Below are 24,856 nucleotides of genomic sequence, written 5' to 3' on the forward strand. Positions count from 1 at the left end.
GACACGGATAAGCCGTGTCTTCGCTTAGTCTATGATATATGGGGTACTATGATTGAGAAGGTAAAGTAGGCGATCTACAAGCATGAAAGACTTCAACCAGAGTAGACAAGCAACTTCTATAATGTTGTTCATACGATCTTAGTCAGTCGTTGGAACAAAAAAAAAACACTCAATTTCATTGTTTAGCTCATTCTCTTAATACAAGGTAACAATTTACATTAAATATCTAACTTAATTACTATTAGACTATATTTTTATTAATTCTATTCTTTGAATTTTATATATTATAGCCACGAATGGCTTTCAAAGGACTCCTCTCGAGTTGCACCACATAGGGATCCGGAAATTGCTAAGGAAATGATCAATTGTTTGAAGAAATAATTCCCACTCATATCTGCAATAAGAGTTGTGGCACAGGGGTTTGCTAACTTCTCTAGCATGGCAGGTGATTTTCCCGATTCTGATTCGATTGCATAGCGCCATGATATGGATCCCAAGAGTTGGTGGGTTACATATGGAACAGGTGCACCTGCACTTCAAAGTTTAGCATTGAAGCTACTTGTGCAACCATCATCCTCATCATGTGCTAAGAGGAATTGGAGCACATACTCGTTCATCCATTCTTTGCGAAGAAACAAGATGACACCTAAACGTGCTGAAGATTTGGTGTTCGTTCATAGCAACCTTCGTTTGCTATCTAGAAGAACACCTGATTACATAAAAGGTGAAACAAAGATGTGGGATATTGGATGAGATAAATTTGGGATATTTGCAGATGTTGGGGAGTTAGAGTTTGCTGAGTTATCTCTTGATGAGCCAGAGTCGGAGAGTGTTGTCTTCAACAATGAAGATATGAGGGAAGAAGAAGAGGAGGAGGAGAATGAGGATGATGAGTGAAGAGGGCTAACATTTTAGTGTGTTTTATTAAGTATTAACTATTAAGACTATGTTTTATTTGCTATTTGGTTAACTTTATTATGAATTAGTAGTGTTTTACTTATATTATTGGTGAATTATGAATTTATAATATATATAAATATATTTTTAACAAAAAAATTAAAACATATTTTTGACGTATCACATCATTTTTTTTGAAAAAAATGACGTATTTACGTCCCCGTATCGTATCGTTTCCGTATTACGTATTCGTCCCCATGCTTCGTAGGTTAAGAGTGCAGAGAAATCCCATCGTTGAAGATGAACTGAGATTTTCATTTCCCCTTTGAATGGAGTTTTTCCCATGGGTCCTGCTGCCGTAACCTCTGATTCAAAGATGTTGAAATCCTTTTTTTTATAGAGAAAAGAACTTAGATCTGAGATCATTATTTCCCCATGAGATTTTTTTCCCGTTTGAAAAAATAGAGAGAAAGATGGGTTCCTCCCCAAATTTCCCTAGTTGATTAGACGGCAGAACAGAGCAACCCAGATTTGTAGAATTTTTGAATTATTTTTTTCTATGAACAGTCGCCAGAAAACTTTGCAGACTAGACCTTGAATTTTTTATCGGAAAGAAAATGGACCTCACGCGTCACGCCTTAGCTCAATTTTTCACAGACAGCATCAGTTGATGAAACAAGTATTAACACCTTAAATAAAGATGATAAAGAACGCTAAGATTTACGTGGTTTGATCATTAAGATCTTCATCCATGGAAGGTTGTCGGAGTTTTCACTATGTTTTGTGAGATATTACATTTACAAGACAGATAAAAAGAGAATCCTCTTAAGTTTAGGAATGAAAATCCTATTTATAAGCATCAATGTAAACCTAGCAATTTGGCCCATTAGCTCAAGCAATTAGGCCCAAGCCTTATTACATTAACTCATGTCTTGTCCATGCTGAGGTGAAGCTGAGAATATATTTATTCTGTGAAGTGTCAGCAGCTCTAGTGTTTCAGAGCTGCATCATCTTCTTACGAAAGAAGATTTGAATCCCCGATGTCACGTGGGGCTTATCTCTCGAATGATTCACCATTTTTTACGTCTTTATTGATTAAGTCGGCCTTGCCAACAGTGTTGCTCCAAATATTCAAAACAACAACAACAACAATAACAATAAACAATAAACAATAAGAGAAATTTGATCATTGTATTCGGTATGAAGATAATTATGATGCCACGATTCAGTTATGTTCTTTACATCGTTGAAATTTGACTCTTTGCCATTATTCATATTTTTTATTCATTAGTCCTGACCCAAAGAGATGTGCATAATATTGTCCTTATCACATACGAACATAATCTCATTTCTCAAGATGCCAAAACTTAGAAACCATGAAATAATTATAAAATGGAGCATTTGACAATAGTGTAGGTATATTCCTAACTAAATAAATACCCTAGGATTTCAGAACTTCCACAAACATATAGAGATACTTATGATGTTGCTAGAATAACTTCATGTAAAGTATGAAATAATATCTTCAACATAGGCCAAACATGTTGAGTAACAATATTTGATTAAAGAAAGATAAATGGGAAATTAAACAAAATAGAGTCACAAGGCTAACTAATGATTTCATAAGTTAGTTTTTTGTGCCCATTTATGGGACCACCACCAGTAACTTATTGACACGTCTTCACCTCTATTTGAAAATTTTAAAAACCAATTCAATTATGATAAATGTATAAATATATATATATATATATGTATGTATTTTCTTGTGCGGGGGATAAAATCCAGGATTCCATCTCCATAGGGTTTAAGCACAAATTTATGCCTTTATTTAAAGAAGGGCAAATAACTATTATTCAAAAATTTCAAGTAATGGAAAGCAACCCCAACCTCCAAGCTTTAGGGTGTGGATTTTATTAACTACTCCCTCCGTCCCATTGGGCTTGTCCCATTTGGTTTCGGCACGGTTATTAAGGAGAGTAGTAATAGTGTTAAGTGTGTAGATAAAGTAAGAGAGAAAAAGAGAGAGAATGTGATAAAGTAGGAGAGAGAAAATGATAAAGTGATAAAGTAGGAGTGTTATTTATAGAAATTGGACAAGATCAATGGGACAAACAAAAAAGGAACACGGGACAAGATCAATGGGACGGAGGGAGTATTTTTCTGTAGATATTGCTTAGGAAAAGCATTTTATGTGGTTCGTTTTTCATATCTTCTGTTTATGATAATATCATTCTAAATGAGCACTACCTTTGGCACATGCTAGCATAATAAACTAATTCATTGTCCTTGAAAGCTAACGTTTAACAATTGAAAGGGTTCTCCTCATAAGTTGTTGAAAGTATGAAACACTCTCATCTAATGTTCGAGCAATTTTTATTGCTGAATATTTTTGTATGATTCTCCTTCCCTGATTCTTTGACCTTAATGTATGTTGGATTGTTTGATTGGAAAAATAAAAGGAGAATATGCAAATATATAGAGGAATTTCTAAATAATGTATGCATATATACATCAAATCATTGATGTTTTTTAGTTTATACATATATTAACTCATATCCAATGATTATTGATGAAATATAGTACTTGTTTTTATCAGTTAATAAAATAGTCACTCTGGTGTAAACTAAAAAACAAGTTTTTATCAATTAATATTTATCTTCTTGTAATATTTTATAACTATTATGCACATATATTTTACCGGGAATATTTGTACATTTTTTAATGAAACTGTCGAGTTATGTCCGTGTGAGCAAATACGAAGCCGACAAATCAACGCATTAAGGGCATGTTTGATAGTTAAATTGAGATAAGGAGTGATATATAAAACTTAGATAATGTGAAATTGTTATTATAGTATATGTGTTTGGTAGATAAGATATAATCTTAAGATAACTAAAGAATCTTATTTGGTAAAGAAGATACAATTATGGAATAAATAATCAAATTACATTATTAACCTAATATAATATAAATAAAAGAAAAATAAAAAAGTAAAAGCCCTTACATCTTTCAGCGCCACCCACCGTCACCACTGACCAAGAATTACTTTTTGCAGAGATTTTTTTTTTTAGAATTGCAGAGAGAAGTTACTAATGTATCATTCAATAAATTAAGCAAATTCTTAAATCATTCCCTTAGTCCCCTCATATACGGTGAGCTCGCGGAAAGCACCAATACTCCGAAGGGCATTCAAACACACCCTTTATATTTATGGCTTAGATTCGGTGTAAATTATTATGGTATGAATTGATTCGCTGGAACTACGTTCCCCTTTGTCTTTTACTTTTGGTGCTTTGGTGGTGTTGTTGAGCCCTCTCTGTGAATCATAGAGCAATTGTGTAGCTGTATGTATGCGTATTGTGATAACAGGGGTAAATTCGAAAACCTAGAAAATAAGCTGGAATACTGTAGCGCTATGGAAAAGTAATCCGGGGGTGGACGAGACACACAGATTCCAAGTGTAACAGTGAATTAAGGGCGGGCCATGGCATACTAGCGGGCCTTTGACATTAGGAATATTGGCTATCAAACGTCCGAAAATGGGCTGAAACGTAATTATTCAGCCTATATCCCAGCTATCAAACACACCCTAAATGTATCCATTTGTTGAGCTCTCAAGTCACACTACTTACTAAAAAAAATTAGTCATATACTTAGATTTATTTTAGTTCTTGAAAATCTATAGTTATTAATTACCATACCATTACGTTCTTAGTTAAGTATTTTCTGACACCATAAAATATGGGGTTTAAGATAACAATTAGTTTTGTTCCCATGCGATGCACGAGAAATATTATTTTTTAATAATAAATATTATTTTAAAGTATTTTTATATTTAAAATTCAATTATTTATTAATATTAAATAAATGTTAAAAAAATTATGTTGTACAATATATCAGTAGGAACAATTATTGTCAATTATTTCAAATAAAAATTATCGTTGATGTTGTTAGAGTAGGACGAGTAAGTTTTTGAAATGGCGCCTTGGAACATCATATGATTTAAGTAATATATTCTCAAGGAAATCGATAGATGCATAACCATCATTATCACCACCATTTGATACATCTCTAATACCTACATTTATTAAATATTTTATTTACATTTACTGAACACATGTGATAATTTTATACAAAAATATGTATAAATTATATATATAATATAACTATTACATATAAAATATTTAAGAGTGAAAGAATTTTGTGTTCCAAATTACCAAAAAGTATCAACTGTGTAAAACGAAGAGTAATAGAATGTTAATAGCATTGAAATCAACATGCAGCGGAAATTAAAGAACACACAGGAATACTTTTTCACGGATTATGTAAATATAATCCGCAAGTGCCTCAAGGCTGAAAACACTATGATCATCAACAAAACAAAGTACAGATTTGAGATATCTTGGAGATCTATCTTTACAGATTGGCTGCCTAAGATAAATCTACATATCTACTCACTGCACTAGAATGTCGAATCAACACAAAATCAAAACACCCTGCTACGCTCCAATGGCCTTGTACTTCAATTCTTGCCCTTGACCTCCCGTCAATACAAAGTGAGACTTCACAGATTAGCTGCCTAAGACTTATTCGTTAAAGCGATCCTTGAAGAACCGGTATTACGTTTGCAGCAGGAATGTTGAAACAACACAGCCGAATAACTCGGACAAAATATATAGTATGCTACGCTCCAATGTCCTCAATCTTCAACCCTTACCTTTGACCTCCCATCAATACAAAGTGAGCATTTACAGATTGGTTGCCTAAGACTCCTCCGTCAAAGCAAGGTTTGAAGAACTGGTGTCATGTTTGCAGCAAGACAAAATGACGAGTTGGTTGTGAGCGAATGTTAGGTCGGTGAAAATGTACTCCCAAAACGTAAGGGTGAATGAGGCTTCTTGCTGCTTTTATAGACCTTCATGTCGTGGTTAGTTTCCTCCACTTCCCACTTCCAGAAGCTTCTTATAACCGCTGCAATCCACCTCCGAAAACTATCAGTTGACCAGTCTGGAATATTGGTTGAAGAGATCATGGGTCCTGAAAAATAGGAACTAGCAGCCCACTACTTTGGACCATGATAAACCACCTTTCCACTTATTAAAAACGTGGACAACAAGCATAAAACCTTTATTCCACAACCAAATAATAATAAAACGTGAAAGGAATGTAAAGATTAAATATATACAATTATCAATGGAAAGTCAAAGTACAGAGTCAAGACAGAATCCAGAATGTTGGTTGAAGCCCAGAAATGTTGACACTATGAATGTTATCAATATTCAACCCAACATTGAAAACACGAATGTTATCAACATTCAATCCAACATTGTCGGAGTCAACATTGACTCTAACAATCTCCCCCTTAATCTTTTCCTTCCTGTAACAAAAACAAAAACAAAGAAAAACTATATACAGAAAAGAATTCTATGTTACAGGTTTTCAGAAAAGAATTCAATCCAACATTGTCGGAGTCAACATTACTCTAACAAAGAGATTAAAAATAATTAATGATATGTCATAAATAATTTGTTGGAATTATAATTGACACACAATCATAATGGTTGATTAATCTTAAATTTCAAATGTTTTACATATGTTGATTAAATATTCAAGAAATAATAAATAAATATCTTAACGTATATTTTTAATCATAAATCTTATCTATATAAATATTTTAATAATATTATAAATATTTGTTAAACATTTTATTTACATTTTATCTATACAATTAACTATACTATTTTAATTGGGTCAATATGAAAAATTACAACAAAAAACTATTCATATAATCTGAAGTAGACGAAATTAAGAATAATTAAAAAAAATTATTTCTTAAAATAGTAAAATGATTTTGGTAACTTGCATTTTTATGTAAGTGGTTGAGCTTATATATAGAGAGAGAGAGATTTAAAAAAATTTATGTAAATAATATTATTTGAGACATAAATTTGATTTTTAATTAGCAAGTTGATTTGACATAAAAACGACCAATTAGGTATTATATGTTGTTTTTCTGCTAGGTAATTGATTCTTGATGTTAAAGATATTAAGACATCATTATATATTGTTTAAAAATTTATTAATATATTGTAGATTTAAAATTACCACGTCCAATAATATTCGTCGAATTTAGATCAACAACTTACTAATTTTTTTGAATAAATAAAAATAATACTCCCTCCGTCCACGAAATGAGTACCCATTTGTGGACGGCACGGGTTTTAAGAAATGTATGGAGTGTAGTGTGAATAGTTTAAGGGTCCCACTTTTTGAGTGTATTAATTAAAGAGATGTGTGGGGTACACTTGCCAAAAAGGGAAATGGGTACTCATTTCGTGGACGGACGAAAAAGAAAATATGAGTACTCATTTCGTGGACGGAGGGAGTAATATGATTATGACTATAATTTTCGTAAAGTGAACCTTGCATGGTGTTTAGTTTGATGTATATAATATTTTACATATTTATCAACGAGGCACTCTCTCGTGCAATCGGCTGCACCGTACGACTGGTTTCTGAATGACACTACTTCAACATACAAATGACACTTGAAGATCTTCATTTGTCATTTGTATGTTGCTTCAAGTGTCATATGTATGTTGAAGTAGTGTCATTTCCCGAATGAAGTAGTGTCATTCTAGAAACCAGTTGCACGGTGCAATCGGCATCGTAGGAATACATGACTAATTTTGGAGAAAGAGGGAGTACTAATCTAGTTATAATTTGGGACCAGGAGAAACAACTAACAGTACGTATACTCTGATTGAAAATAAGATAAAAAATATAGAATTTTTTTATGAATAAAGTAAAATATTTTATTGAATAATTCATTTTCGCTCATTTTCTTTTAGTGTTGAATAATCTTTAAGTAATGGTGTGAAAATATTTTTTAATATTTTCAAGGGTTAAATGCATGTAATATCATGAAATTTAGTTGAATTCCAAATTTAGCACGACTTTTAAAAGTTCCAATTAATATGACCAACTTTGCCCCGTGTCCAATTTTAACACCGATTTGTTTTCCGACATAACCACGTGGCAATGACGTGAACCACATGGCAATGATGTGTCTTCCAAATGACACGTCATAATTTGTAACTTAAAAATGTCCAATTTAAATGTGTAATTTTACTTCGTGTCCAATTTAAATGTGTAACTTTACTCCATGTTCAATTTTAGCACCGAATAGAGAAAGAGAGAGAAAGACAAGCACGGTCGGAGAAGGTGAATTTTTCTAGGAAGGGAAGAAAATCGAAGAAGAAGAAGAAGAAGAAGATTTATTGCTATACAAATCGAACTTGAGTGTTTGCTATCAGTGGAAGTCAAGTCCAGGAGGCGGTGGTGGTTCAAATCTGTTGCTCGTCCGGCGAGAGAGAGCGTCGGTAAGGGCGACAGCTTGTGGTTGGGTGGCTGCGATTTAGGTGTTTGAAGTTGGGGATCTATGGTTTAAGGGAAAAGGGCAACGGCGGCCGATGTTGGGCGATAGAAAATGGTGAGGGGATGAGACCGAGAGGGGAGAGTTTTCAGTGAGGAAGAAGGGAGGTCGAAGCGCAGAGGCACGACTTGAGTTGTGTCGTCGCCGTAGGTCGCGAATGGGGGTTCGGCAACGCGAGCTGTGCGTCGTGCTTGGAGGAGGAGAGGCGCTCGCCGATGGGAAGAAAAAGGGGTGTTGGAGGAGGAGAGGAGCTTGTCGGCGGGAAGAGGAAGGGGTGTTGGAGGAGATGAGCATAATTCGGTGAGCAAAACGTGGCATTTTGCTCGCCGGCCGGAAACTTGTGCCGGCAAGCCTTATCATTGACACGTAAGATTCAATTTTGGGGGGGGGGGAAACGACATTAAAATTGGACACGGGACAAAGTTGGTCATATTAATTGGAACTTTTAAAAGTCGTGCTAAATTTGGAATTCGACTTAAGTTCATGATATTACATGTATTTAATCCAATTTTCATCTATGATAAATACATAACAAAAAGGGTTCATTGCCCCTAAATACACAAACTTTCACCAAATTCTAGAATTGCACACTACCATTAAAATTTGCTCTATAATACATCACCTTTCATTTTTTCAGATTTTTCCCATGACAACTTAAACCCCAATCTGAAAAGTGACGTGGCGATCAAAAATCCACGTAGACATTACTATATATATCTGAAGTTTTGTCTAAAACCAATCTCCTGCATAATGCAATTCCCAAAAATTAACCCAGTCCTCAGCATAGCATTTTATCCTTTGGTCATTTTCATTTTTCTGGTGTTGCATTTGGTTTAAGCTGTAAAGGTAACTTTACAACAGAAAACACATAACACAAAAATCCAACAAATAAAATTGTTACAGTAAATTCTTTCCATAACATCATTCTCATTGAACTAAAAAAGATGGTTACATCTCCAATAATCCCAACAATATTGCTAAAAAAATAAAACACAACCAAAGACCATAAACTACAACTACACCATATCAAGACTACACCTTGGCTTTCGAGAATATCTCTAAAATTGATGATGAAGTGAAGCCTTCAAAAAATCAACTATTCTCTAGCCCTCAAACGATGGCTTTGGAGATTCAGGAATTGAAAGAGAACCTACAACCCAAATATTCAATTCAGCACCTCTGGACAGCAGCGACAGCAGCACAACAACAGCATCTGCACCGCCGCTTCACCCTCCATCATCCCTTCCGCCGAGCTCCATCTCCCCGCGCCACCTTCGTCGCTTCGATTTCCCTCGTTCAACCACCGGAACTCCAGCCGAAGCTCCTGCGAGCTCTCTTCGCCGCCTTACTTCACACGGCTGCCGGAGGCCAAGCCGTGTGCCGCCGACCTCTGCTTAACCTCCTTCTTCCTCACGAATTGAATGAGAAGATTAGAAGAGAGAAGATGTTTTGCGGCTTTGCGTAGAAAAATCTGCAATTTAGGGCTAAAAACGTGAATAGGGGAAAGAAAGAAGTTGATTTTACCTCAAAATGTCGTCGTTTTGGGCTTTTTGGAAAAACGACGTCGTTCTCTCAGACGTCCGATGTGTCTACGTGGATTTACGATTGCCACATCACTTTTCAGATTGGGGTTTTAAGTTGTCATGGGAAAAATCAGAAGAAAAGGAAAGGTGATGTATTATAGAACAGATTTTAAAGGTGCTGTGCAATTCCAGAATTTGGTGAAAGTTTGTGTATTTAGGGGCAATTAACCTTAAAAAAAATATTATAATATTTTTTCATTTTTTTTATTATTCATAATTTTTAAATAAAAATTTTACAGCGAAAAACAAACGTACTCTAAAAATAACAACAGAGAATAAATAGAAAAAGCGAACTCTGCAAACCCTTCAAATTATAACCGTAGTTTTTCCGATATCAATCAATCAAAGGGGGGAGAAAGAGAGAGAAGATGGCGTCGTCGTCGAGCAGCGGGCTTACCTTCAAGCTCCACCCTCTCGTCATTGTCAACATCTCCGATCACTTCACTCGAGTGAAGTCCCAGTCTCATCCGCGTCGTGTAGTCGGTTGCGTCATCGGCGTCCAGCGCGGCCGCACCGTTGAGATCTTCAACAGTTTTGAGCTTCTCTACGACGACTCCACCCACTCGCTCGACCGCGCATTTCTCGAGAAAAAGCAAGAGCTATGTGCGTATCCCTTTTTAGTGTTCCAGCCTTCATGTTTCGGGCAGTGGTTACTGATTAGGTTTTCTTTTGGGGGAAACAAGGATTGTAATTTACTGATATCTGATATGCTGAGCAGATAAGAAGGTTTTTCCGCAATTCTATATTCTTGGATGGTATTCGACGGGGAGTGATGCTCAAGAATCTGATATGATTATCCACAAATCTGTAAGCTCTTAAAATTTTCTCCGCTTGTGTTAATGGAGCAATTTTCTGAGTGATATTGTGAACTATGTTTTCAGGTCATTAACTCTTGTATTTTCTAACCCTAGTATGTGAAATATATTAAAATGACATGGGATCAGAATGTTTATCTTCTGAAGTGATGCATGTTTTTTAATGCTTTTCCATAGCTTGTATACTCACAATTGACGTGAAACATCCTATTGATTTTATACTTCATTGGTCTACGTATCTGCTGTGTGTATCTTCAGAGTGTTACAAACTAATCTGTTTGAGGCACGGGCTAGTCAAAGTGATAACTAATAAAAGAAGTACTGGAAACCAGCATTCTGGACATAGATGCAAAGTTGTATTAAAACAAATATGACTTAATTGTCTAAGCTGACATACCTTACAGTTTATATATTTATTGACTTATTTTAGTAGAGTAAACTTCCGTATTTCACCTGACTAGTGAGAATCATTTGTTCCCCACAGTTAATGAATATCAATGAGAGTCCAGTTTATGTTCTTCTCAATCCTTCAATCAATCCTGCACAGAAGGATCTGCCTGTTACTATCTATGAAAGTGGTACGTACTTACCATCTGCTATCACCAATTTCCCAGAAAGCCTGCTGTGGAATTGATTGGGGTTGTTGTTATCACTTATATATAAATATTCAGTGCTTGGTGATGAAGAACAATTGTATCTTGTTATGTGTTTGTCAACTTTCGTTTTCTGAGGATTAGCCTGCAGGTGTAGATTTACAGCGTCAGATAAAATACCTTAACCACATTGTTCTTGTATAAATGTCTTTATGCAGAAGTCTCTAGTGTTACAGGCTTGCAGCTTTCTTATTTACTCTAAAAGAAGCAAGCACCGTTTATTTATTATTTTTATATTTTCATATTGCCAGATAAAGAGGAACCTAGAACATATTGAGTGATATAGAGTCAAAATGTGTATTTTGTAACGGCTAGCCATATGACCAATATCAAATTCTTTTGGTATGTGATCTTGTATGCACTTTGTGAATACCATACAAATCTAGCCCTATCAGAGTGTTAAAGTGAGTGAATTTGCCTGCATACATGTGGATGATATATTCTGGCCTGATTTTGAGATAATTTCTATCCTTAGCTGTTTGTGTTTCAGTAATCAAAGTTTGGGATGGTGCCTCTTTTAGGCAACTAGAAGATTGCTACTGTGTATGAAAGTAAATTTGCTGCAATAGAATAGTCTCCTTGAATGTACATCAAGAACTATATGTGAAGTCTTTGAAATGTAGTTTTACTCCTTTTTTTTAGGTAAGTAGTTTTACTCCTTACGTATGAGCTTAATTTCTGTTTTTTCCTGTTTTTGTTGATGATCATTACCATTCAAGAGCTGCACGTTATTGATGGCAACCCCCAGCTTATTTTTGTTCAATCAAGCTACACCATTGAGGTTTGTTTTGTTTATTAAAATTTAATATTGAGAAAATTTTAGCTGTTTGCTCTAACTTCTTTTTTCTCATTTACTAGACAGTTGAAGCTGAAAGGATATCAGTTGATCATGTTGCCCACCTTAAACCATCTGACGGGGGTTCTGCTGCAACTCAGTGTGAGCTTTTTACGTTCACTGCACGAATTGAATCCTCTTTTTTATACCTTCATTTTTCTTCTTAATGATGTATTGGACTTCAATTAACATCCTCTTTTTTTTCTTTATATATATATATAAAAACTTTAAATTTTGGCAGTGGCTGCTCATCTTACTGGTATACACAGTGCCATCAAAATGCTAAATAGTAGAATCAGAGTGCTTCATCACTATCTTCTTGCCATGCAAAAGGGTAAGTCTGTTTATTTTCTAAAATTTTAATTTCCTTAATGGAGATCTCATAGCATAATGCTCTCTCATCATTGGTTGAGTGAAACATTTAGGTTTACTTGTTCGAAAGATGTCTCCTGCATGATTGTTGATCTGAAAATGAGATGTTTGTTTGGACTTCAGAATGAATCCAATCTTCTTAAGTATATTTCATGTTTATGTTTTATTTACTATTGCTTGCAGGTGATATTCCCTGTGAGAATTCATTGTTGAGGCAAGTTTCCAGTCTCTTGAGAAGATTGCCAGCTATTGAATCTGAAAAATTTCAAGATGATTTCTTGATGGTGAGTGCATCATGTAGTATTTGGTTATGTTTTGATTTTTTTTTTGGTACCATTCACTTTAAACGTCAAATAATGTAGGTCTTTTTTTGGTTTTTTGAATTTAATATGCTATTCAAAGCTGCATATTTGTCCTCTTAATGATTTGCATGATGTTGATCTCATACAATTTCAAACCATCATGTTGAGGAAGTAGTGGCGGAGGCGGATTTGAAACCTGTTGAACTCACTTTTATTTTTATTTTTTATTTTTGAAAAAAGAACTCACCTTTATAAATGAGGCCTAAGACCACCATCTTCAATGGGAGCTTTAAAATAGTACTCAACGCTTTTTTGAAGCTTCCAATCTTTCTTCTTCTTTTTCTTCTTCTTTTGGATTATTCTTTTTTTGCTGTATAATGGGGCAGGCGGCTGGAGATGAAACTGAAACTCTGTGCTATATTAGTGTTAAAGCTGCTGTATAATAGCGCTGGAGATTCCCTAAGTTCCAACTCTGTTTGATTTATATTGATATTGATGTTGATACTGATATAGATAAATTTGTGTACTTATACATTTTCTTTCTGCCCAATAGTTTTCATAATGACTAAATTTTGTAATCTCCAGGAATATAATGACACATTATTGATCACATATCTTGCCATGTTTACCAATTGCTCAAGGTATGGCTTTTTTACCTTTGTGCTGCTATCATCTTTCCTAAATATGCTTTAGTTGTGTAGTGCTCTTGAAGTAGGATACATCATTAGTTCTGAGATTGTTAGGATTTGTTGAATTTGGGTACATCCTTACCTAATAGTTGTGTCAGGCGGATTGCATCTTAACTTTGTGTGGCTGATTTTGTAATATGCCATTAAGAGAGATGTTTGGAGGCACCTGGATTCCTTAATGCATTATGAATGTCTTATAATTTTCTACCGTTGACCTCAATGCTTGAACTTATGATTCATTCCCCGCTTAATGTAACTGCAAGTTATGTGTCTACCTGAGATATCATTACCTGGAAACTCAAGCATCTGTCTTGTGGCATATGTAGAAATTTGAACTAATAAGAAATTGTTTCTAACTTTAATAGACTACTTTGATGTAATTTCTGATGATAGGCTGTAAACTTCTTATGCAGTACAACGAATGAATTGGTCGACAAATTCAACACTGCTTATGAGAGGCATACCCGAAGGGGTGGTCGAACTGCATTTCTCTAAATATTTATTATTTTTTGTCACCCTTGTTATTAATTTGACCTCTGAAGAAGGCAGACTATACATATCTAGCAATCATATCGCAATCAAAAATGGACCCCTGGGTGATGAACGATTGAATAGTTTCTCCATGTTCCTGCGATTTGTGTTCTGACATCCATGTAGTTTGCCATTTTCATTTTTGTTTATACTCAAATCAGGTAGTGAATTGGTATTGAATCTATGAATTCACCTCGTTATATACAGTCAATATATGTCGCTGCTCCTCTCCCATACAGAAACTGATGTTCATGGTTTCACAGCTTTCATGTTATGATTTGGGTAGAGTAAGTTGGTCTCACACAGGACCTTCCCAGCTCATCTGCAATGTAATCCATATAAGTGCTGTTCGATTTGATCGATTAGATCAGTTTCATGATATTCTGTTACGTTGGATGGATAGTCCCGTACTTAATCTTGCTAATTTATGTTGACTCAATTCAATTTTGGCGTTATCTTGTGCTAGTTTAATTTTGAATAACCGAACGCTTTCATTGGCGTATTTGGTTTGATTGATAAGATAATTCAACTCGTGTTTGGTTCGAATGATTAATGTTGCACTCCAGTAATCTAAATGTATGATAATTTATCAGTTCAATTTTTTGTTGATGCTTAATTATTCTTCAATTTGTAATGCCGGAATTTGAAAATACTTTCATCAATTTTTTGTATCATGTTCTATTTTAGTCACAATCCTTTAATTTTTCTATAACATAATCAATCCAAAACATAAAAATTACTATATTCTCTTCATCTGCCAAATAATTTTCTTTAACTTTTTTTTTTCGCTCCATGCGGTTAGATCATTTGGCTGGATGATCTAGGCACCGACTAAATAGACTATTGAATGATATTTATCAAATTATTTTACTTAGTTCGTCCACAAAGATTGTGTTTATTACTATTTTCGTTCGTCCACAAAGATTGTGCGTTTTCCTTTTTTGGAAATCTACTTTATACTTTAAATCTCATTCACACTTAATATTATTTACTTTTACAATTTGGTGGACCCAGTCCTCCACTCCACCTCACACTCTATGTAGACAGAGGGAATATTTTTTAAATTTTTCTTGCACATTTTTGATTCAACCATACTCGTGTAAGGCTTTTTATAGTAAATCAAACAAAGTCATCATCTTTTAAGTTTTTTCTACAGTAAATCAAACAAAGTCATCATCTTCTAAGTTTTTTCTGAAAAATATCCCAACCTAAAGCTAATTATAAGTATAACCCATCCTTGCATTTTTTTTTCCTATTCGTAGCCCATAAAAATATTCAACCAACTTAAAATTGACATGTTCCGATGAACATCCACTGCATTGGAGTTTTTGGACATCAAATTGAAAATACTACTAATTCATTGACATTGAATTATATTTTTATTACAGAAAAAGGGTTCATAATCTGAGTTCACTGACATTGAATTTTCTGGACAACAAATTGAAAATACTTGGTAAGTAGAAGAAAACTAGATAGAGAGTTCCCCTTTGGAAATGAGGATGCCATCACTATCTGCATACAACCACTCCCCGTCGTGAATTATGGTTCCTGCAATATTAATCGGCACATGCTTCTCGCCGATGCCCTTTTTGTATGATTTCTGGGGATGTGATGCCAATGCCCTTACCCCAACATCACAGCCGTTGATCTCATCTACGTCTCGTATACAGCCATTTACAACAATCCCAGTCCAACCCATATTTTGAGCCAACTGCCCCAGATTTCCTCCTACTAACGCACATCTCATGCTTCCTCCCCCATCTATCACTAGAACTCTGCCTTCCCCTTTCGTTTCAAGAAGCTCCCTCACCAATACATTGTCTTCGAACACCTTCAGAGTTACAATTGGACCAGAGAATGCACGGCCTTGCCCATAGATCTTGAAAACAGGTGGAAGGACTCGGATATCACCAATTGCTAGGAGTGCTGCATTCGTGTCACAAGCCTCGGCAGTTGCTAACGAACCCATATGCCTTCATCAAAGCAATTACACATGTAAAAAGCATTCAAGCACACAAAAAAGTTTGAAACATACTTATTAAATAGTAACAATAATAACAGTCATTTGATCTTTAAGATACATTCTCTTTGGTGGTAGATTTATCGTAAGAAAATGTGGGATTTTTTTTTAACATTTTAATGGTCCACTTTTTTATCCCATGTTCTCTAGAATGGCAAAACATGGGAAAACAATATCATGAATTGAAGTAAAAATGAGCTGTTTGGAAGAATTTAATCTATCCTACTAAACATGCGAAAAAGAATGAAAGGACTATCAGCGACCGCAGTTATATGGCTAACAATGCTTCTTTCATCTCCACATCACCTACACATTTCTCTAAGTAAATAGCAAAGCTTCATGTTTAGATAACTTCTGGAGTATCTGCACGCACTCCACACATATCACTTAAATTTAGTATTGCAAACTCGATTTTAGTTCTCAACAACAAAATAAGAGAGACTAAACAGATGCCACACCGAAAAATACCACTCCCTACATGTCAATAATCTGAGATATCAGGATATAAATTTCACGTTATAAGTTTATCTGCCACAGGCCCATAAGTAGGTTTCATAGCAAAACTTTCAATATAACATCAAAGGAAATTGCTTTGTTTTGCTCCAAATCCAATATGATCCTAAATTTATCTACAGAGCTTTGCTTTAATATAGTTGTTCAAACACATTCTCTCCTCTAATTACAAGAATGGTTAAGTTCTCGCCCAAATGATCCATCAATCAGCTTATCAAGAGCAATATCTTCAAAATTTCGACCTCACTCAGAAAGCTCACCACCGATATTATTAAGTAATAGCATACTGAGAAGGAAAAAAAAAATAGCAGATCGAATTAACAACTTCTTTGCACACCTCTTACCTTTGAAGTTAAACCAAGATAATTTACTGCACGAATCACAAAATATGCTTATAAACCACATAGTAACAAGAGTAACCGTTGACGAATAAAAGCCACAGGCCGCAGCAGTAACCAAATCAAGCAAATGACATTAGAATAAAATCCGTGAAATTGAAATCGAATTTGAGCTCAAATCACATGCTACGATAAAACTGAAGTCGAATTGAAGTTTAATTGGCACGCTACATTGTGAAATTGAGGTCGGGTTGAAGTTTTACCGGTCGAGGAGAAATCAGAAGAACGCGAGCTGTAGCAGCCACCGATGGAAATTAAATTCTGAAACCGCAGCAAGCAGGTGTGCTACGATAATGATTTGCTATTTACAAATCGCATGAGTTGATGCATCAGAAATCATTACAAACATTGAAAATCGTCTCATCTTCTCGTTGGGTGTGCCATGACGTATGCGTAATATTCTTATCCGCCACAGAATTAAATTATCCCTTCCATTTCAACAGTGAGATTCGGCCTCCAAGTTTTGGATTGGGCCGTTTGAAGGCCCAGTTTACGTCCACGAAAATAACTACTCTATCCATACATAAAAATTGTAGTGCAGTGTGACGTAGGAATACAAATTTTAATAAATAATTGAAAGATTTATATAAAATAAATTAAAATTTTATTAAAATTAAGTGGAAAAAGAGATCCATTAAAATTAATGGATTAAATTATTGGATTCTTTTGTAAATATTGAATATGATGAACAGAGTTTAAAATTTAAAAAGTGATTTTCAAAAATGAAAAATTAATATTATGGACAAATAAAAATAATAATAAAATTATAATTTTGTGAACGGAAGAACTATGATCTTTACTGCAAAAAATCAATTATGATCTTGCTTTAATATTTTAAGTTAAAAGTTACTTTTATTTTTAAGTTAATTTATCACACTTGGTAATACTAAATTGTTTACTTATCCATCAAATAGGTCTTTCCGTTATAATTGTCATGAAAATAATTTATGCACTTACATTTTTGTTGATTTGGAATAAAATTTGTTCATTTGAAAATAAATGTTGTTGGTTTGGGATAACTAAATACTACACTCTCCGTCCCACTCTAATAGACTCGTTTTCTTTTTTGGGATGTCTCACTCTAATAGGCTCGTTTTCCATTTTGAGTATAAAATGTGTATTCAATTGGTGTGGACCACACCACTTTTCTACCACTTTCCTACTAAAAAATAAGTTCTCTTAATCTTCGTGTCCAAAAGAAATGAGCCTATTGGAGTGGGATGGAGGGAGTAGTAATTTTCGAATTCCGAAAATAACAACATTAGATCCTTTTCCTATTAGGATGCTTTATTTTTATGGAAAAGATTGAAAAATCTATATTTTCATTATTTTGTTTAAAAAAATTATATTTTGCATGGTAAATAATGTTTTTTGAGGGAAAAAAATTCGATTAATTCTTTTTCTCTCTTTTCCACCTAATTCATATTAATATTATGAGTAGTGGTATGATAATATTTTCTTATGTTTCTACCTTACAAACTATGAGATAAAAATAGTGATGCGATAAAAAAAATCTATTTTTTCCACCATGATAATTTTACAATAATAATAATGATAATAAACACCACACTTATTGTTAAATTTGTTTTCCCTTAGGGCGCGTTCACTTTGATGGATGAGAAAATGAGGGATAATAAAAATTTATACCTTTAAATGTCTCATTTCTTTTCCCATATTTTACACAAAAGAGAAGTTCACAATTTTCCTTCCTTATTTTCACTCAAAGGATGGATAATATTATCACACCAGAATGGAGGGATAATATTTTGGTGTGATAATATTATCCCTTCTTGAAGTGAAAATAAGGAAGGAAAAATGGTGAACTTTTCTTTTGTGTAAAATGTGGGATAAGAAATGAGACATTCAAAGGCATAAATTTTTGTTATTCCTCATTTTCCTATCCATCGAAGTGAACGCACCCTTAGTATAATTTAATTTTCTTACTAAGTTTCTAAAGTTTCAAATTATATTTTGCTATGCTAGCTCCTAAACTTGCAATTGATATTCTTTTATGTGGTGAAATTATCATTTCATTTGATTTTATTTTATTAAGCTGTATACCTTATTATTATTCACATGGCTGTCTTTCTTTCCTTTTCTATTGAGCTTATAAACATACTTGCAAAATGTACTCCAATATACTGCTATAAAATATAAGCCGGAAAGGTTTTGACAAAACAGATTAAGAAGCTCAAAAATTAAGTAAAGCACAAAAGGGTCCATAAATACAACCTAATTAAACGTTCACAACTCTAACGATGTGTTTTGTCTTTGTATTTGACAAGAATGCATAGCTTATAATATCTTCGTAGGATGTATGATTATGTATGTAACTGTCTGAAATATGAATAATAAAAACCATTTTTATTAAACGGAAAATATTTATCGGTTAATGGGTGGATGTATACTTGATTGTTCCACACGTATGTGTGACCATTATTCTTTGATTGAATATAACATCCAATCATGATATCATATTCATTATTGCTTCCAAAAAATTCAAATTTCATAGTTTCATTTTCTAGGGTTTAGTTAACCTGTCATCGATGTCTCATAAGCAAATGATTAGAATTTGAACAAGTGATGAGTTGTGAAAATCCAAAACACTACTGTTGAAAGCTTTATGAATATTGGTCTTAACAAAAAAAATAGATTAGACGGTAAAGATTTGAAACTGGCAGCAGTAAAAGTTGTTAATAAAGTTGTAGATATTTAGGATGTGTTCGCTTTTTTACCCCTTGAAATGGCGGAATAATATAAGAAGGTATAAATTAATCTCTTCAAGTGGGGACCATATATTTTATATCTTGTTTGGTTTGAATGATAATACATTTATCTCTCTCTTTATATATGGTATAAAATTATATCACTCTTTCTTAGGTATAAAATTATCCATTTCCCAAGGGATAAGGGGCTACCCGAAAAATTATACCACCTGCCCAGATTTTTTCATACATCAAAACAAACGAGGTATAAGGTGGTAAATGTAGCTTATCTCTCTCTTATGCTTCAAAGTGAACGCACCCTTATTGTTAATGAGGTCTACCTTTCAAGTGGCAAAAATAAGAGGGTGAGATTTTTATGTAGCACTTTGAATAAAATAAATAAGTTAAGTATCACACCCCATAAAAATATAAGTTTAGTAGCACATTCTTGTAAATGTACAAATATATCCCTAATGGTCCCCACATATATATATATATGACTTCTCTCTCAATATCTAATAAATAAAATTTAAAAAAAACGTCCACATCCCATCCCCACAAAATCTGCCAAACAGCACTTCCAATGAAAAAGTGGGTCAAATTTAGAATCTTCTATCAAAATCAGTTTTGTCCTATATTGTCTCTCTCTCTCTCTCTTTGTACACGAAATCAAAATTTTGACAAACCCTAGAGCCGTGTACTCCAAAATCTGCGAACTCTCTGAATTTCCAAGGGAACAATACCGTGTCTCTCTTGTACAAGCTCAAATTTCATCCAATTTGAGAGCAAAATTTCACCCAATTTCACGCCTATCACCCTTTTCTACAAACAAATCGTGTGTGGTTTGAAACCCCACACAAATCGTAGCCGTGTACTCCATAATAGAGCAAAAACAACTTGGTGAATTATTCTATCTTCTCAATTAACAATGAGTGAAACTGAATCCGACTACTCCAGAGAGGAAGAACAGCCTGTAGAACGAGGCCATCGCCCGAGTACATCGAGGAGGGAAAAATACCCGACGCCGAATCCGGTAAGTAACCGTGAACTATATATATTTGTTAAAATTTGAATTTATGTGTTTTGTATTGTTAAATTGTGCACAATAGTTGATTATTAGGTGTTTATGTATGGCATAATGTTGGTAATTTGCGAAATTTTGAATCTGGAAAGTAATTTGAACAACCGTGTACAACCGTGTATGGTTCTTCAGTACACGGTTGTACACGATTAGGTATTTATGTTACACGATTAGTATTAAATGATTTAATATTCCCTAATTATGTATTTTCAACGTATAGATGTATTTTTCGTGCTAGATTTAACCGTGTACAACCGTACACGGTTTGTTCATCCGTACACGGTTGTACACGGTTGTACACGGTTGGTCTATAGTCTGAAACGGTTGTACACGGTTGGTCTATAATCGTACACGGTTGTACACGGTTGGTCTAGAATCTGTACACGGTTGATATTTTTTGATACTGATCATCATTTTGAATTAATTGCAGCCTCCGAGGCATGCTTGGTTACGTCCGTGCATGCAAGGTTATGCCGGACGAATCAATCACTATGTAAAGGACACGACACTGAAGGAAGTGGAGACCTGTCTGACGCACTACCAGCGTTTAGAACAATTTAAGAAAGGTCCGTTTGGGCATTTACTTCAGTTGAAGAGGCAGGATAGTGCGAATGCCGCACTGCACCATCTTCTTGCACGGGAGTTGTATGATGAAGCATTCGGTCCGTGGGAGAAGTGGTTCCACGTTGGTGGACACGACATTCGATTCGGCGCAGTGGAGTATTGTCTGGTGACGGGGTTGTGTTTCGGGCCATCCCCGCAGCGTTTTGATCCTAATGTGGATCACCGTGTTGGGAAGCAGAGTTCTATGGCACGGAGTTTTGAAAGGCAAGAAGGTGGAAGTGAAGGATCTGCGGAAGCGGTTCGTTAACCGCAGTCTGGGCAACAGTGCCCAGGATTATTTGAAGGCGGCCAATATTCTCGTGGCGTATGATCTCCTCTTCTGTCGGGATTATAAATACGTGCACGATTGGGTGTGGGCACTGGTAGAGGAAGATCAGAAATGGTCCGACTTCCCGTGGGGCTCTTACTCATTCCAGATTTTGTGTCATGGGATGAGTGTGTTGAAGAAGCATCCCAACGAGATTACCGGTAATAGGAAGACGTACCACTTCTATGGGCCCATATGGGCATTACAGATTTGGTCGTACGAGGCCATTCCGAGGTTGGGCCGCGCGTGTGGGATGCGTGACCCGAGGTTGCAGATGCCACGATTGGTGAACTGGACGACTTGGAAGTCGGCTTCTGACTTCACCCACTTTTTTGATGCTCATGAGGTAATTATTGTTGTTTTTTACAGTTTCAATCCTTTTATTATGTTATGATTAACGAATAATGAGAAATGATCGATTCATCTTTGTGCAGGCCGAGTGTCACCGGACACTCGAACCGGTCGAGGAGGAGAATGATTCATGGTATTTGCAGACCCTGAGGCATCCAGAGCCTTTTTCTGTACGATACCATCTTGGAGGGAAATATGCCGGCTTGACAGAGCCAGTTGTACCGGAGCCGCCTCCTCCTGTTAGGCCTCCCCCTGTGCAGAGGAGTATCTCACGAGCAGAGATGACTCGTGAGAAGCAGCCTGTCCCTGTCCCGAGGAGTAGCTCACGAGCAGAGAGGGCTCGTGAGAAGCAGCCTGTCCATGTTGAGCGGCATAGACAGACGTATGTTGATCCGACTGGTAGCCCATCGAAGCGGCCCAGGCCGCAGGAGTTCGATGATTCAGTGCCTCGAGCAGATCCAGATGCTGATTATTGGAGGCGACGTGATGAGGACTTGATTGCCCGTGTCACTGAGAGCGTGACACGGGAGCAGATCCGGACCGTGATCCCTGAGGTGCGGCGGGCGATTGTAGACGACGACTCCGAGCATGGACTGGTTGCCAAAATTACACGGAAGGTCGTGGCCGCTGTGAAGGATATATTCGGTGGGCGATCTTCTTCGAGGAAGCATAGATCATCATCCAGCCATGCCAGTCGTCATAGACACGGGAGTGAGGAGTTGGACCAGCCGAGACCCAGTCACAGACGGTCTACATCTCACATTCCTAGTCCTGGGCATCGGGGTCATGAGGATCCGCCTCATGTGAGCCATAGGCACTCAGTTGGAGACCTGGATCGGCAGCATCGGGGTCACAGTCGATCACAGCATGGAGATGATCCACCCCATGCGAGTCAGCGGCGATCTGCCTCACGTCACAGTGAGAGGGAGGCATCTATGAGGCGATCAGCCTCACATCGTAGTGAGAGGCAGACATCTTTGAGGCGATCTGCCTCACGTCACAGTGAGAGGTCAGCTCGTCAGCGGAGTCCAGTGACGCCTATGCATGGAAAGGAGATGACGATGTCCAGTTCAGCTGGACTACTGACGAGGAAGAGGCCCAGGATGTAGGGCGGCCACGACGCCCGATTAAGCCGTCTGCTCTTTTACAGAGTCCGTATGTGACCGATGGCCCACTTGACACTCCTACGGCAAAGAAGGTTGCTTTCCGCAGATTTAGAGAGATGGGCGACGATGCATGTGTTGCTGTAGTGGAGACTGGATATATAATGACCCAGGGCTTTTTTGGGCGTATTTTGGATCGTCGGGCTGAGTTCGATGCTGAGGTATAATATATTCGTAATATTGTATTGTTTAATATTCGTTGTGTTACTAACGAAGTCATATTATTTTGGATGCAGATTATAGACCTCTGGATTTTGAAGCAAAATCGAAGGATCAGAGTCAACCAGGAATATATAGTGCATCGGGCTCGGACTCAACTCCAGCCGGGTATTAGTCGAGTTAGAACTCCAGTGGCTGCAACCGTTTTATATGTAAGTTTAATGTGACTTTGATTTATTTTGAGGCTTCCAATATATTGTTACATTCATCATCTCAATTATTCCTGTTCAGGATACCCTATACAGAGAGTATGGTAAGCTGCATCCAGAGGATCCCCAGGGGAATCATCCACAACCGCGAGATGCATACACACATTGGAATGTGCCCTACAATCTCATCACAATGTTCCAGGGCACTGATGCAGATCATACGTGGCATTGGTTGGAGGCTAATGAGGTAAGCTTAGTAATTCTTAAGGGCAATGCGACATTACTATCAATGGGGTTTAGTTTCTAAGTTTTTATCGAATCATCACTATCAATGCAGATTCTTACTATTTGCAATGTCAACGCGAGTCATTGGTGCACTGTGGTCATTTCTATCGAACGATGGGAGGTTCGAGTGTATGATTCTCTGTCACATGTTGAAGGGATCACACAACGTCGACAAGCTTCAATGAGGTGCATAACTCGTTTGATGCCTAGATTGTTGCACACTGTGGGGTATTGGGATAACAATCCCAACAGGTTTGTCCATGCTGCTGATGCAGAGATGGCGTATGTGATGATGCCCCACAACCAGCAATTTGTGCAACAGGACATCATTAGTTGTGGTGTGTATGCATGTGCTTACTTAGATCGTCTGGTATGTGGAAAACCGAAACGGGAACGGATGAGAACCAATAGGGATGTAGAAAAATATCGCTACATGGTAGCTGTTAGGATATGGGAATTGTGTACCCCAATTCCCGCTGCTTTGATTTGATTATCATTTTGTCATTGATTTGATTATCATTTTGTAATTGTCATTGATTTGATCATTTTGTTGGTGTTTTTGGGGTGAAACCGTGTACCGTGGCTCGAAACCGTGCACGGAAGAACTCGGAACCGTGTACCGCACACGGACAGACCCTAACCGTGTAACCGTACACGGTTGCGAGTTCTTCCGTGCACGGTTGCGTGCACGGTTTCGTGAAACTGTACACGGTTAGGGTCTAACCGTGTACAGAGCTCATTCAGCCCTTGTTCACCCCCAAAACCCCTGTTTTTCGAATTTTAAAGCAAATTCAACAAATACCAACAACAAAATCAGACCCCAAACAACAAGTAAACATCCAACAACATTCCAACAATTATTTTGAAGATCAAAGATTCAAAATCACTCACGACCCAACATTTTGAGGACATGCATTCCTAGTGTGTGT

General features: G+C 36.3%; 4 protein-coding genes across 4 annotated transcripts; 3 read left to right on the forward strand and 1 right to left on the reverse strand.

Annotated features, from left to right (window-relative positions):
• The first annotated feature begins 10,168 nt into the window (after nt 1-10,168).
• On the forward strand, nt 10,169-14,323 carry LOC130986080 (COP9 signalosome complex subunit 6a). The gene is made up of 9 exons (XM_057909356.1): nt 10,169-10,518; nt 10,634-10,722; nt 11,215-11,308; nt 12,103-12,164; nt 12,242-12,320; nt 12,460-12,552; nt 12,774-12,874; nt 13,478-13,533; nt 13,995-14,323. The coding sequence occupies exons 1-9, from the start codon at nt 10,284-10,286 to the stop codon at nt 14,074-14,076; spliced, it is 891 nt and encodes a 296-aa protein (XP_057765339.1). The 5' UTR covers nt 10,169-10,283; the 3' UTR covers nt 14,077-14,323.
• Nucleotides 14,324-15,472: 1,149 nt separating this feature from the next.
• LOC130986082 (putative 4-hydroxy-4-methyl-2-oxoglutarate aldolase 3) lies at nt 15,473-17,541 on the reverse strand. Its single transcript, XM_057909357.1, has 2 exons — nt 17,247-17,541; nt 15,473-16,085 (listed from the first exon to the last, which is right to left on the reverse strand). Exon 2 carries the CDS (start codon nt 16,079-16,081, stop codon nt 15,581-15,583), a length of 501 nt encoding a protein of 166 aa, XP_057765340.1. The 5' UTR covers nt 16,082-16,085; nt 17,247-17,541; the 3' UTR covers nt 15,473-15,580.
• Nucleotides 17,542-20,124: 2,583 nt separating this feature from the next.
• LOC131025526 (uncharacterized) lies at nt 20,125-23,220 on the forward strand. The gene is made up of 4 exons (XM_057955319.1): nt 20,125-20,781; nt 21,260-21,549; nt 21,632-22,106; nt 22,195-23,220. The coding sequence occupies exons 1-4, from the start codon at nt 20,677-20,679 to the stop codon at nt 23,218-23,220; spliced, it is 1,896 nt and encodes a 631-aa protein (XP_057811302.1). The 5' UTR covers nt 20,125-20,676.
• A 538-nt stretch (nt 23,221-23,758) lies between these two features.
• LOC130986083 (uncharacterized) lies at nt 23,759-24,418 on the forward strand. Its single transcript, XM_057909358.1, has 2 exons — nt 23,759-23,889; nt 23,980-24,418. Exons 1-2 carry the CDS (start codon nt 23,836-23,838, stop codon nt 24,415-24,417), a joined length of 492 nt encoding a protein of 163 aa, XP_057765341.1. The 5' UTR covers nt 23,759-23,835; the 3' UTR covers nt 24,418.
• Nucleotides 24,419-24,856: the final 438 nt, after the last annotated feature.

The sequence above is a fragment of the Salvia miltiorrhiza genome, chromosome 5 (assembly GCF_028751815.1).
Source record: "Salvia miltiorrhiza cultivar Shanhuang (shh) chromosome 5, IMPLAD_Smil_shh, whole genome shotgun sequence".
Taxonomy (NCBI): Eukaryota; Viridiplantae; Streptophyta; class Magnoliopsida; order Lamiales; family Lamiaceae; genus Salvia; species Salvia miltiorrhiza.